The sequence below is a fragment of the Piliocolobus tephrosceles genome, chromosome 11, assembly GCF_002776525.5.
Source record: "Piliocolobus tephrosceles isolate RC106 chromosome 11, ASM277652v3, whole genome shotgun sequence".
Classification (NCBI taxonomy): domain Eukaryota; kingdom Metazoa; phylum Chordata; class Mammalia; order Primates; family Cercopithecidae; genus Piliocolobus; species Piliocolobus tephrosceles.
Window position 1 is genome coordinate 78,227,712 of NC_045444.1, and position 15,634 is coordinate 78,243,345.

The following is a 15,634-nucleotide window of genomic DNA, read 5'->3' on the forward strand; positions in this document are numbered from 1 at the left end:
AAAAAAGTATAAACCCATGGGGTTTGAGAATTACATTGAGTAGAACGGATGATTTCAGAATCAAAAGTGAAAGTGGGAAGGGGATGAGGAGATATAATAATAGAACGTCATCGGACTGCTGGTAGAATTGATGATTTATATAAACCAAAGAAGATGAGGTCTGGTACAGTCGCTGCAAAGAAGTACAAGAGGTAGGGCAATCTTGCAGACTAGTTTCCTTCCTTCTTTAAGTTCAAGGACTGGCTTAGTTAGTCCTTATTTATCGCACAAAGTGCTCATCCTTTCTGATCTTCATCTACACATCCAAAGGCTGTTGTGGTTTAAAAGGGTGGGATAAATACAGGATAGCTAATGGGTTCAAAAATACAGTTAAATAGAAGGAATAAGATCTAGTGTTTGGTGGCACAACAAGATGACTATAGTTAACAATGACTTATTGTATATTTCAAAACAACTAAAAGAATAGAGTAGGAATGTTCCTAACACAAAGAAATAATAAATGCGTAAGGTGATGGATATCCCAATTACCCTGATCTTATCATGACACACTGCATGCTTGTATCTAAATATTATATGTGCTTATAAATACATACAACTATTACATGCTCATAAAAATTAAAAATTAAATGCTATAATAGTGCTTTCTATAAACTATAGAGCATTTTATAAATAATTATACATGAACATAGGGATTCCTACAGATTTACTTAGTTTGTATTTTGACATCAAGCAGAATTGTAATAAAATCTACCCATCAATTTTAAAAGAATCTCTTTCTAAAAACCTTAATCCCCTAAGAAAAATTTTGCAATGCTTAGAGCCCTCACAAACATTTTTTTCTTGTAAGTATACAGAATCTCCTACATTGTGACTCCCTCCTATTTCTTCTTTATTGGTTTGCTATAGAGGCAATATGCCTGCTACTGTAGTTTTAAGAATAATTATGTACTGTTTTGAAATTTTAAACATTATTCCTTATTTCTTACCCATCTTGTGTAACTGCATTTCCTCTGGATGCATTTCTCTTCCATTAAGTGTATTAGCACAGTGATTTCACTTCCTTTCAGGAGGCAGAGCTAGCTGTATCTTCTAAATACTAAAAACTGTACTGGATTCTTACAGTTATTCCTATCCCAGTATCAATACTTTAAGCCATGGACTTAAAATCACTAATTAAAAGATTCAACATTCTAATTAAACCCTTCAGGGAAATTATACTCTTAGAGTATATGGGAATAAAGAGTAAAGGTAACATAAATTCTTTTAATTTCACTTTGAACTTTTTGGATTTTCTTTTAATTTCATTTTGAAGTTTTAAAGAGTAAAGGTAACGTAAATTCTTTTAATTTCATTTTGAATTTTTTGTAGTTCATAGTTATTTGCATTACTTTATTTTAATCATCTTTCCTATAGAGGTATATTACTGTTTCACTGATAAAATAAATGAATCTCCCAGGAAACTGAGAGTAAAAATCGAACAGGCATTCTTCAAGTCAGTTAAAAATCTAGAATGCAAATCTCCTGATTCATAATTCAAAGTCATTTCTATCATACTACACATAATGATTAACTTTCTTTTCCTATATATAGTTTTTAAAAACCCATATGGATGATTTAGACAAAAGTTTGTAGCATCTATTTCACATTCTTAAGCAATGTGCAGAAATTTAGAGAACTATTACTGCTCACTGGAAGAAAAAAGTTATTTTTATTTTTAAAAGAGTATTCATATGTGAAAACAAGCTATAGCCATACTGATAACAAAGGTCCCTTTCTCCTCCCTTTTCATTTTCCATCACTCACACTTTATTTTCCTCCTTCTGTTTGCTTTTTATATTTTTCCAATTTTGTTATCCATTACATGGTCCTCATTCATTCTATCTCGATTTCATTACTCCACTGCAATACAGTTTTTCTTTTGGATAAAGAGAAAGCAAGATGGATTTCAACCTAAGAAGAACTGAGATACGATTTCAATTGAAGTTCAGATGCCTATAAGCTCATCTCCAGCAGAACAGCAGCTCTCAGGTGTGGCAGAGCAAAAAGAGAATAGTTTTTGCTTTCTTCCCATTTATATTTCCTGGGAAGAATCTCAGACGTGTCATGCTTGGTAGCATTTCTTTATTAAATTAGTATTTCGGCAGAAGTTGCTTACAATTGACACCTGTCAGACTTTGGCTGTAATGTGAGCCCAAGCGCGGGGGGCTGGGGTGGGGAGGAACAAAACATACAACCATGATGAGATATGTTGTGTTTGCCAGAATTTGACCATGACAGTGTAGAAATGGAAAGGGTATGCTGGTTAGAGAGGGAATGAGTACAGCAACGTGGAAGGGAAAATTAGCCTTTTACAAGCATGTTTTATGGAATAAATATTCAATTCCTTGCCATTTACAATATATTTTACATTTTATTTCTGTAGGGGAATATTTTTCTTTTCATAATTAGAATCATAATTTTTTCCACTGTGTGCTCTGAAGAGAATTTACATGTAATCTCCTTGAGTGTAGAGAACTGTGCCATACTCATCTTCACAGCCCCAGAAATCTTGCAACAATGTCTAGGTTATAGTATTAGCCTCATTCAAGTCAACCAAATTACTAAATATTATAAAATCCACATTAGAAAGACAAGGATTTTTTAAAAATTATCTCCAAGTTTCAAAGTTCTTAAAATATTTTTGCCAGTTTTTAGCAGTTCACATAATCAGAAATAGCAGCCCAAGATCTACAATGTGTTGCCATGTAAACCTTTCTTGTTCTATCCAACATGCATATGAAGCAAATGTCTTAATTATGGACATATTTAGTAATGTTATATGAAAATAATTTGTACTGGAATTTTTTTCATTAAATAAAAACCATATGTCAACTGATTTTCTACACCAAAGTTATCATAACAATTATCTGGATAATTCATAGAAAAGCAAGGCTTTTTTATACAAACGATAGACATAAGTTTAATTTGACTTGTTGTTGTACATATCCCACAATAACCTATTAAAGAATTATCTTAAAATTGTTTATAAATATATAAATTGTATAAAGAAGTCCTGTGCTTCCTTTTATCTCATGAAATAAAAATATACTTATTGTGTCTATGCTGTGTATCTTAGATACATTTTATTTCTATAAACATTATCACACAACTTTCTTTAAGATGATATTAAAATTTAACTGTGGATTCTGCCACATGTACAGCAGGATAATACATTTATAATTATTTTGATAGTTAAAATATGGTTTTAATTTCACCAGACTTATTTATCTTTCAGAATCTAACAAAGATCTAAGCAACACAAAAATACTTAAAAAAAAAAGAGTAATGGAAAATATTCATTGCATTGTCTTTATAATATGACTGAAAGATTTATAGAGAAAAGCAGGGGTTAAAAATTATTCTTTAACCACCCACACACCTCTGAATTTTGAGAGGAAGCATCTCTAATACTTTTTCTTCCTGCAGTATTTGTTGCTTAAGGAAGTCTGTGGATGGATAAGAAGTTATTATGCCTCCTACACACACCCGTTTTCTTATTTACAACATTAAACTTCCATATATAAGTACTTGAAACAACAATCATTTTCTTTCTATCACTTTCTCAAATTCTTTGGAATTTGGACCACATATTACCTCCCAATAGCACACTTCACAGTTATAGTTTATCTTTAATTTTTTTTATCAGGTGTGAATCTATCCAAAAAATTTATTTGATGTAGATGCCTTTCAAAACAAACATTTTTGTTCAAAAACAGAGTTCCACAAATGGCGGGTCCTATGTTCAAAACCAATAATACAAAATTATCTTTTGTATTAAGAGTTTTCTTGAACACCAAAAGAAGAGGATACAGTCACTGAAATGGGACAGCCAAACATTAAGATTTGTATGAAGTATTTGTATCTTATCACTCTACAAATCACCTTTAGGAGAGAATGCATCTTTGTGGATCATATTGGAAACAGAGTAAACATGTTTTATCTCAATACAGGTAACCGTTTGAATTGTTTCAGCTGAGTAAATAGGTCAATAGTTAAAGATTTTAGAACTCCCTATAAAACGTGCAATAACAAGTTAAAATAACTTTTATAAAACCTCTATGTCCCTTTCATGTTGTAGTAAAAAGTTCTCTCAAATGCAGTAAATGACAGGTATACCCTTGTGCAAATGGGTTAAGCTTAAATTATTTTTAGAATAATGAGGTCTAATATTCATTACTAATGTAATATTCATTCATGTTAAAATATAGGACAATCTTTCAAAAGTAATAGTTGATATATTTTTACATGATTTTAGATTTGTGGGTTTAATGATATCATTTATGAGAGTCACACATGATAAATGTTTTGCAAGTACATTTCTTCACCCTTTTGTTCAATGTACTCCACTTTGGAATTATATTAACTTTTGTTAAAATAAGAGATTAGAAAATAACTATTAACCATCCAAAGTGCTTGCCAAGTAAACCCATTATTAATTAAATACACATTACTGAGAATACGTTATATAGAGATTAGTTATAACAATCACTAGTTACAATTGTTGGATTAGCCAAACAATCACAAGTTATTCAATCTCTTTTGTTTTATTCAAAAATAAAGAAAGCTGATTCTGGCCTCTCAATACCTTGGTAATACGAACTCTATAAAAATACAGGGGAAAGTCTATCATCTATATAAGAGAGATAGCAAGTCACACATATCTTATGATTACAACCCAATGGATATATGAACTGAATTTGTGCATGTCATTCTAAACTAGGTTTTTAGGTTTTAGTTACTAAGCATTTTTGGCATCCCTTAATAAAGAATTTAAAGAAAATTAAAACTAATAGTCTTACAGAGCAAAGTAACATGTAGACTAGCAAAACAAGTAGTTCTGTTAAGAAAAATCTGACCAGTCTCTAATTTTAAACATTGTATGCAATTAGGAGCAAATACTCATCACCACGATTTTCATAACTGATGTTATTTTAAACAATAAGCTCAGAATTAAATGTGTTATATGCTTTTTTTTCTAAAGCAAACACTGGAAGTTGTTTTTGTTTTCTCCAAGTTACTATAAAGCACCTATAATTGAAAGGAAGAGTGATTAAAAACAGAAAAAGACAAAGAAAATGTAAAAAGTGGTTTCTAAGTGATGTTTCACTCATATGGTATAAAATAAGTTATGCATGTCATATTCATGAGGTTAACATTATTTCCTGAAAAAAATGTCTGATTCAGATCACAAGACAACATAATGAGCCAAAGATTTTAATATAAAATGCAACAAGGAAGAGTGAGTTTGACTTCACTTTCACTTGCATATGCTAATAACAATGAATGAAAACTAGAAACTAGCATGTGAAACAAAACTCACATCTTATTGTTAGAAAAATAAAGATATGATGTATAGTATGATAGGATAGTCAAGCAGAAAAACGTATATGATGATGCTTTAACAGAAAGAGAAATGAAGACATTCTTGGTATTTTTTTTTTTTTTTTTTGGTCTTTAAAGATGCTAGAAAATTAACAAGACTGGTGGGTAAACAGTGGAACAGTTCAGTCTCCGCGCAATATTTGCAAAATTAGGTAGTCTACATATAAAACTAAACAGCTAGAAAATATACACAATTTTGCATAGAAACTATTTCCTTACAAAAGAAACATTTAAAAAAATTGATTTCTTATTAATAATATTCCCATGGTAAAACATCTACTAAAGGAACTGCCTTTTTTCTCTGTCTTTTTTTTTCTTTAAGATTTAATATGCTCTTCTAAGGTCTTATTTTCAAAATCTCTAGGGAAACTTTCTTGGGAATACTATATTAATCAGCTAAGAAAAACTTTATTAGAAGTAGAGAAAGACTGTCCAGACATCAAAGGACTGTCCAACATCATGTGACATTGAAACATATTCTATGCTTGAGTGTTGACTGCTGTACAGTTTTAGTCTTTAGGAAAAAAAATTGTGCTTCAATCTGCTGCTGTTCAGTTTTAGTCTTTATGAAAAAATTTGTGCTCCAATATGCTGCTCTAATTATGTTCTGTGGGTATTGCTTATTTGAACTAGTTAAGCCTTTCATTACATAAGGAAACTTGATAAATCTTTCAAGTGTTTCCTGAACTAGATAAAGGGTGCATAAAATATCTGCCACCCTGCACCCAAGGCCTTCTTTTACTTATCTTTTATCAAATTCTGTATTTAAAAACTGAAATCAACTTGGAATAGCACATTTAATTATTTTACACAAATGAAGCAAGGTCCTGAGAGAATGTTTTTTATTTGTTTTGTTTTTCTTAATCTTGAAATTATACATAGGTTGTGTTTTGTTTTGCTTTGTGTGTATAAAAGTCTAATTTTGTTTGAATTTAATTGGGAAAAGTATTTGGAACATTTACAATTTAGTTTCAATCTATAGGTAAAATCTTCATTTGGTAGTAAGTACATTAGATCAAACTTTTAAAGTTTCTCTCTCTCTCTCTTTCTTATATACTTCCCTAAAAAAACTAAATAATGGGAACATATATCATACTTTAGTAAAAATAACTATAGATTTAATCAAGGAAGCAAAGATAATATTATACTTTCATTGGCCTTAATTTTATCTTTTTCACTTTTATGAACTAAAGTTCCTTCAGTTTCAAATTATAAATCTGATAATTAAAACCTTGTATATATGGTAGGTTATGTATGTCTTATTAGCACCTAGTAATTGAGAGCAGTGTCTCATATTTAAAAATCCAATATTTAAATGATTTCCTCATGAATTCTTTCTTCCCTGCCAAATATGCTTGCATGCTTCTCTACAGAAGTTTTTACATTATGACTATCCATATCAAAAACAACTTACAAACAAGCAAACAAATGAACAAAGAAGATTAACTGGAGATAGAGTATGATTCATAAGTATACCAAATAATTTGCATGGCATATACATGTACTTTATATGGAGACAATTTTTTATGTTTTCATCTTTCCTAAAATACAAAATATGAATTTGCCTTAAATGTCTGAAATGGAATATACATAAGTAAATATACCTAATAATATCCACCAGTAAATCTTCAAATATGTAAAAAGGCAACTCCTACCTCCATCTCCAGATCCTGATCCTGCATCTGTGGGAGGAAAAATTATATTTGCTAGTAAAACATATTCAAAAATACTTATGACTTTTTAAGCTCAAGTTTACTTTCTTAGTTTAATACTGCAATAATATTGTTTGAGAAAAATACTAATATTTAATCTAAAAATATACATTCACATCAATTTAATTTAATATCTATTAATGTAACTTCTAAAATAAATTATCCATCATTTTTATTCCAAAGCTTTATGAAAACATTATTGCCCAGTTTGGAAAATTTCCTAATCTTGGCTATGAAAAATTCCTAACCTTGACAGGCTGGATTTGGTACCCTTAGCAAAATAAAGTATTAAAAATGAGATGCTTGTAACAATCAGTAAGTTTCAGAAATTAAATAGTCTAATGTCTGTGGCAAAGAAACCCATATTTAAGGCTTATATTCTTGCAAATTGCATATGAACAAAGAGAAAAGCAGTTTAAAAAGAAATATATTTTATATGGGTGTTGATATGTTTTACGAATACCATAACTGTGGATGATTCCATCTGTGACAAATTATCCTTTGTTTTTGACATCAGTAGAAGAGAGCTTGATTTTTGCCTTTGTGCTTGAAGTCCTATATTCAGTAAATGATTCTTGCAGAAAAAAATCATACCTCCTCTTCTGGATTTTTCTTTCACCATTTCTTCTCTCCCCTTCCTCCCATTAATTACAATTGGTCAACGTTGTCTATTTCTGGGAAAGTAGTTCCCAGAAACATGCAAAATATCAAGTTGAAATCAAAACTACTGAGGTTCCATCTGCTTCTACTTCTTAAGTATAGACATCATCTTCCTTCTGCCTTTCCATTTTTGTTCGTCCACAATACATTTGGTTATGTATTTTAATGTTAATACAGGGAAATAAGATTAATATTGATATCTCTGCCTGATGTGCCCTCATCTCACAGTGAAATCTCACCCAGGGTTCAAGACTTATACCAAATGCCACTCTCAAGAATTTATGGTTTTAGTCCAATTAAAATAAAACATGACTTTTACTTGTTTGCTTCCATGATACTTTATTGAGAAGCACCACATAGAAAGAGGCATGTTATATGAAAATCCACAGAAGGCTGACATATATTGAAGAAGGAAGGCCTTCCCAGCAGCCCTCCTTTTTATCATGTATTGGTATTAGCAGTACCATGAAGGAGCAGTAGTTTGAATTGTCAGTCTTGTTGGAGACCCACATTAACTAAATTTATACAGTCTAGCACTACTTGACTATTAGAATGTCAAGTAATCAATTAACTATTAATGTGACAAGACATATGTCTTTGGGGCAGCATATCTTTTCCTTAAAGGCAAGCAAATTGGTAAAATAATTTATGATAAAATTTATTCTTAGTAAATGTAAAATCAAGCAAGGATTTTAATCATAAGAATTGACTGTTTAATGATAATAGATCAAGAAAGACTAATGAATTCATGCTGATATTAGAATATTCCTACCAACTCAACTGACTGTTATAAGTCACAACATCATCTCTTTTGGACAGAACAGTGCTTGAGTGCTTAATGTTTGTCAAGTTTCCTTTTTGTATACTTTCACAGACAAAAATTTTAATTGGTTGTATTTGCACTAATTTGAAAGCTTAATTCAGTATTATACTCATTCGGGGCTAAATAACAGGTTGTGGTATTATAGTGATAACACATTCTAAATATATTTTAGTTAAATGTATATAGTTTATTTTAAATTTTCCCCTATAAACTTCTTTCAGTCAAGGAAAATGTGTTGTTCATCTCTCTACACTTATATGAACATAAGGAGAAATGCATAAAGGCTTAGGAGTTCCAAGCTCCAAACCTTACTCATTGCATGATAGAGAAATGTTATTCAACCTTGCTAAGCATATTCCTCCTCTATTCAATGGGTATAGTAATATCTATCTGATTGGGCTATTTTGAGGCTTACTGCACAGTAGCATATTTTAAATGCTTAAGCACTGTCTGGAACATAATAATTAAAATGTAGAGTAAACATCTTGCCTATTCATCTATGGGTATTCTAATAAATACATATGATTGGGGAAAATCAGAAAAAAATGCCGATAGTATTTTATCTTGTATTTCCCATATGCATTTCTAAAACTTCAAGGGGCATGGTTCTTAAGACAATATTTGATTTGACACAAATGAAACACCCAGGGAAGAAAAGAAGGAATAGATTAGAAAAATGATCACTTAAGTCGGTGGCATCATTATGAAATCATTATGGGAAGCTTTAATATTTTCTCTATTATATGATGAGTCATCTTGGCCAACTGATGATAAGTAGCCTACTAAAGTCTTATTAGTGAGACAGAAACACCTAAGAAAATAAGTCATGCTGTTGGACCTAAAGCTGAGCTCCTAGTTAATGCATTTCTTACAAGGAAAAAATATAATTGACAGTAAGACCATTGAGCAGATTTCCCAATAAGAATCTATCTTCTGGACAAAAAAATAAAGTTCAATGAAATATAATAAATGTAAAGTTATATCTTCTACTGCCTATTATTCCTAGAGCTTACAACTTGCCACTTTCATTCAGTGTCAAACAGCATTAAAAAATAAATGGGAAATATACAAAGAAAAGAATGAGAATCCCTTTTAGATCAAAAGTCAGAACCCCAATTTATTTACAGTCAGATCTGGTTAATGAAAATTACTTTGTTCTCTCCGTCATTATTCAGATCAAAAACCTTTTAGATTTACAAGTCTATGGAAGATGCATTCAGCAAGACTGGCTTACTAATTAAATCTTGTAGAAATCTAAGTATGTGAATGAGCTAAAGATGGATTACTCGATTGTGATTAAATTTTCTACTTGGCTAAGTATTTATTTTCATAGTATAACCAGCACATCAGGGACTAGAATGGAAAGACTTGAATGAATCAGGAGAATGTGATTATATGCGCTGACAAGAACTTGGAGGTTGGCAAGTAAGAAAGAAAGATTTTGCTACATCGGCCATAACCATAACTTCTGATCTGTTTATTACAATAATTGCCTGCCAATTCTCCTGTGGTTATTGTTAGAAAAGAACAGATATTCTCGATGATCTTGAGAAAACAAATCCTTTCCTCAATACTCTATGGTATTTGCCTTCATCCTTCTTGGTTCCTGGGATTCTACTTTTTTTCTATTCAGTTTGTCCTAAAGTATTATTTCTCATTTCTTTGGTATGGCTGATTGATTCCTCATAATTAGTTTGCTCCTTGTCATACTTTCTATATTCCTCATTCTTAGCATGAGAGCAGCATGCTGGTCATCCTCCTTTCCTACTGGAGAAGGCTGCCCATTGACTCTCACATACTGCTGTACCTTTTATTCATGACTTGTCACTCACAGACCAAGCAGCAATGACCTGCTTGCTTTAGCAAATAAGCAAATGCAGTACCAGCTCAGCTTGCCTCCTGACCATCCTTTCATGAAGAACATTCACATCTAAGCAAATAATCCCTTAGCAGTCAAAAAAGACTGCTAGAAACCAAAACCAAAACAAAATATCATTGGCCATGAGATATGATACTATTCTCTTTCTTCTGCTAATTCTCAGAAACATGGGTAGTCACCAGTATAACTTTACTAACAATCAATATGCTTAAGACAATCTTTTAAAGAATACGAGGCTTTTCTCTTTGCTCATTTTCCACCCTGCCCCAGTCACTTAGCACATAACTTTTAACATCATACTCTAGATTAGAAATACCTGTTATCTAAGAGGGACTTTTGAACAAAATAGACTTTTCATGACGCTATTCTCTGCTCCTATTTTTGAAGAAAGTTTATGTTTGATGTCATTGTTATTATTCCTGAGTATGCTTATATCATCTAAATTCTCAGGAATTATGACTTCCCAGAAAGATGCTTATTTGCCATTAAGAACAACTACCATGGCACCTTAAAGTCTCTATAATATATGTGACTTTGATATCAAGCTTAACTTGAAAATTCAGCCCCATTTTAAAGCACTCCCCATTTTCAAGCATAAGCTCTAACAACTACTATAGATAGAAGGGAAACTTGAAAAGCTATAGAGCATATGAAGTCTCTCTTTCTTCTTACTTCCTTTATAGCACTGTTGGTAAACCTGACTGAAAGATTTTGTAGAATTCCAGGTTAATTGAGTCAGAAATGACACATGTCATTAGAAATTATGTCTACTACAAACACATTTGTCAATATAATCTACTAAATAACAAGACCATTTTGTAGAGCTAAGATTAGACATCAACTTCAGAGCCCAAATCTGCAAAATTGCCTTCCAGCAGATGTTATTGTTCAAAACAAACACACACACAAATAAATAATACAACTTTATTCATACATAGTCAGGTTTCTCCATATTTGGCACGTTGGCAGTCAATCTAGATTTCTAATTATATGTGACTTTTATTCAAACTGCCTGTATTTCATTTAATAACATATGTCCTTATATCTACCACTGTCCTTATGGTAGATGCCCTCTTTCTTCCAAAAGTGACTTGAAATGTAAAAATGACAAAGAATAAGAATAATAAATGCTTTGAACAAAACAATACAGGCTTGTCTAGTCAATATATAATCTGAATTATTTATTGGGAGATGACATAACAAGAAATGAAAGACATGGTTTTTGGATTTGGAATCCAGGCAGAAGGTTTCAAAGAAGATCACACACATACCTGTGGCACATGATCCTTCTGACACCACAAGTATCTCACTCTGCTGTTTGCATGCAGCCTGTCGCAGGTAACACTCATTCTGGTAGCTCTCCCCATTGGAGCCACACACAGGCACATAGTCATTGTTGCACTGGGAAATACACAGATGTAAGCCTATAGTTAGTACTGGAGACTGCATCCCTCTGACATGATGAACAGAAGTAATAATTTGCAAAAGAAACCACTTGTCTTCATTTTCAATGATTCTACTTGTGTCCAATAAGTCTTTATAAGGGCATCATTGAAAGATTCACAAAGCCAATTTCAAGTTAGCCAACCAGTCATTTGACTTAGATAGGGCAAAAATAAGCATCTAAATTGATCAGGCAATTCCAACAAAGTGACTGCACAAGTAGCACAACAAAGATATAGCAACAAACATATTAATACTACTTAATATTATTTTTAGTATGTGGCCCATATGACTTGATGGAAAAAATTAAAATAGTTTAATTTCAAGCTATTCAAAAACAGGTAATGTCTATCTGCGTTAGGAGTGGAAGTATATGGCCAAAATGCCAAAGAAATCAATTAACTCTTACTTGTTTTTCTAATTGAATTTAATTGAATTTTTATTGAATTCTAGTCTTTGTAAATTTCCAAATATTCAGATAAGACACTGATTTACTTATTTATTTTTATACCTCTTTAGACTATTGTATATTGATATGGATATGGTCTAGAGAGAAACAAAATTATGGAACACAGAGAAAAATTTCAACAACTACTGAACTATAAGTAAACTTTACTGACTATTCCAAAGTATGTCTATTAATAGATATTCCATAAAGAGAAAAGTTCATTTGTAAAAGAACCTCATTATTTAAAAAGTACATATATTACAGTGAAAATTAAGGCAACCTACAGAGTATAGTCATCATAATATAAACATACTCTAAGGCATTAACGATACTTGGCTTTGTCCTATGCCTGTTAATTACACCAGGGATGTGATTATCTCATGATTACTACTACTGATGTGCTTCATTGTTTAATTATAAACAATATAATGATCAAGATTATTATCTGTGTATGCTCACCTATGCCAGAAACTAAGAAAGGAAAATCATACTTACAGATGCATGTAAAAACTCTTCTCTATGTTTTACTTTTATCTAATATATTTGAATCTTTGATGTTCTGTGAGTTCAGAATACATACAAAATAAACCAATAATACAGTGAGATGGGTAGGAAAGTTTAAATATATATGATAACAAACCTAAAACTCTATCATAAATAAACTTCAACTCAATAATTTATGGAAAAGAAAACACCTCTCAACATGTTGATAATCCGATTGATTAAAACCTGAAATTTATTATTTTACTCTACTTCCTTACAATGCCTAAACTTCCTTATTCTTAACCAACTATTTAACTCTTGCTCTTTGTCTTTATATAATAATAGCTTAAGTGTCACAACAAATTTAAATGTCAATGTTCTTTGAAATGAAAGCCTAATTTTATGAGTTTTATTTTTTATATATATTATTAACAACTTAAATATAATGCTTTGATAATTGTGATCAACTTTTTTTCAAACAGTAAACCCAAATGGGATGACAGTCATATTAAGATGACCATAATTACTAACAGGATGCTTTAGCACATATTTTTAAAATATTCTTTATCTTAATTTCCACAATATATAATCTAGACATTCTGCAAGTCCTCTATATAGTAATTCTTTTCCACAGTTACATTATTGTCTCCCAGACTCAGTCTATGTATGTGATTATATTTTAAAAACTGATTTGATGGCTCACACCTGTAATCCCAGCACTTTGGGAGGCCAAGGCAGGCGGATCACGAGGTCAGGAGATTGAGACCATCCTGGCTCACACAGTGAAACCCTACTAAAAATACAAAAAATTAGCCAGGTGTTGTGGCGGGCGCCTGTAGTCCCAGCTACCTCGGGAGGTCGAGGCAGGAGAATGGCATGAACCTGGGAGGTGGAGCTTGCAGTGAGCCAAGATTGAGCTACTGCACTCCAGCCTGGGTGACAGAGCAAGATTCTGTTTAAAAAAAAAAAAAAAAGAAAAAAAAACCTGATTTGATTAGAGTTTTTCACTAATCTTTTGCTAATGTTTAACTCAATCAGCAACTGACTTCTGATTAGATGATACCTGTGTAAGCACTGTTTTCCAAGAGCTTTCCAAAACTTTGTTCTAATTTACATCTGAAAACTGACTCACCACAGGTCTGAGCATCTGCACTACCATTCAAGAAAGAAGGCAAGAGCAAAATGCCTGTGAAGATTTGAATTTTCCAAAGAGCAGTACTGATAAAACAAATAAATGTGGCTTGTGTTCATGCCAGAACCGTGGCCAGCAAGGAAAGTGCAGGGATAGGTGCTTGATAAATGTGCTATGATCAGAATCAGAGACAGGAGAATGTAGGTAGGATTATGTTGATCTATGAACACTACAATGGTGTCTGAGCACATGGAGGAGAGACCAGAAAGAAGGAAACAGCTGGTGACATTATGATCGCTAGACTTGCTGATCCTTTCAATAGACAGAAGAGAGTCATAATATGTCTATCACTAGCTGGACTAACATCTAATGCTTGAGGCCTGGCATTCTTGCCCCAGACTACTTTTCAATCTCCATCTCCATCCCTGCTTATAATACTTTGTGTGTAGATTATTTGGGTCCTTGTTTTCTTCTCTCTAATCCTTAAATCTTATTTATTTGTCCTTCTCAGATTACTCAAATATAGAGTCAGTGGACTGGGAGTGGGGAGTGGAAAGTATTTATTATCTCTCCTAACTGCTAGTACACAAACCTGATATGCATCTTAAAATATCGAATAAACTGATAAAGTGCTCATATGCCGCTTCTGAGGGATGCAGTAAGCCAAATTCGAACAGTTCTAAAAACAGAGCTGCCAAGTTCCACGCACAAGCCAAAAGGGAGATTTCTACAGAGCTGAAAAGAGCTTAACTGTAGATTACTGGCATGATGTTTTTGGCCCTTAGTATCAAGACTTGCACTCATTAATATGAAGAACACAAGGAGGACGCACACCCTAAATCATGAAAGCTCATGAGTGGGAGTCTAGTCCTAGGTCCTCCTATTTCTTTCACTGCCTTGGTATAGGACATTTTGAATGTTAATCAACAATGAAATATTTAACAGGTTTATAGCCTGGTTTTCCTACTTGAAATGCTTACCTGGAACACTTGGGAAATTAACAAAGTCATGTTTTTAAAACAAGAAACATCTTGTAATACTTATACAAAGAAATGTAAATTATTTGCTTTGTATGATATGTATTTTAACTTGTAGAGTTATCATCTAACTCTAACATCAAACCATGGCATTTCTAGAACTAGAAAAACAAGAGGAAACAGGCTAACCCTAAGCATGAAATACGCTAACTACTGCATTAAAATATGCCAAATTATTGGAAATAGTTTTTAGTAGTATTCATGATACTGCTCAGTTGCAGATGAAGGGACAGATTCAGATGTTAAGTGACTTGCTAAAGGCCGTACAGTTGCCTGGTAAGAGGAAAAACAAGACTCAAGTTCAGATGGTTAGGTCTATAAATGCATGTGTTGTACAAACTTCTTCTCAGGGGAAAAAGTGATTCCATTTTTCCATGTTTTAAAATCTTAGGTTTATTTTCCAAACAAGTATTTTTCAATAGAAGAATTTTGTTCCAAAATGGGCTAACCCCCATGCTAGTGGAGTCAATAACTTGACACACTAGAATGCATGACATTCATTTTTGCTACAAATTAATAAAAATTATGTGAGAAGTTTTTCATAGGATTTATTGCTTATTTGATTAATATAGGCTTTTTGAGCTGAGATTTCAGCA

General features: G+C 32.1%; 1 protein-coding gene across 2 annotated transcripts in view; it reads right to left on the reverse strand.

The window, feature by feature from the left end:
- Window positions 1-15,634, reverse strand: part of TMEFF2 (transmembrane protein with EGF like and two follistatin like domains 2) — a 242,450-nt gene that overhangs the window by 218,998 nt on the left and 7,818 nt on the right. For both annotated transcript variants that reach the window (XM_023217866.1, XM_023217856.2), the window contains exons 3-4: window positions 11,767-11,896; window positions 7,077-7,103 (exon numbers count right to left, since the gene is read on the reverse strand). In XM_023217866.1, coding sequence (XP_023073634.1) covers window positions 7,077-7,103; window positions 11,767-11,896 — 157 coding nt within the window. The remainder of the gene's footprint in view (window positions 1-7,076; window positions 7,104-11,766; window positions 11,897-15,634) is intronic.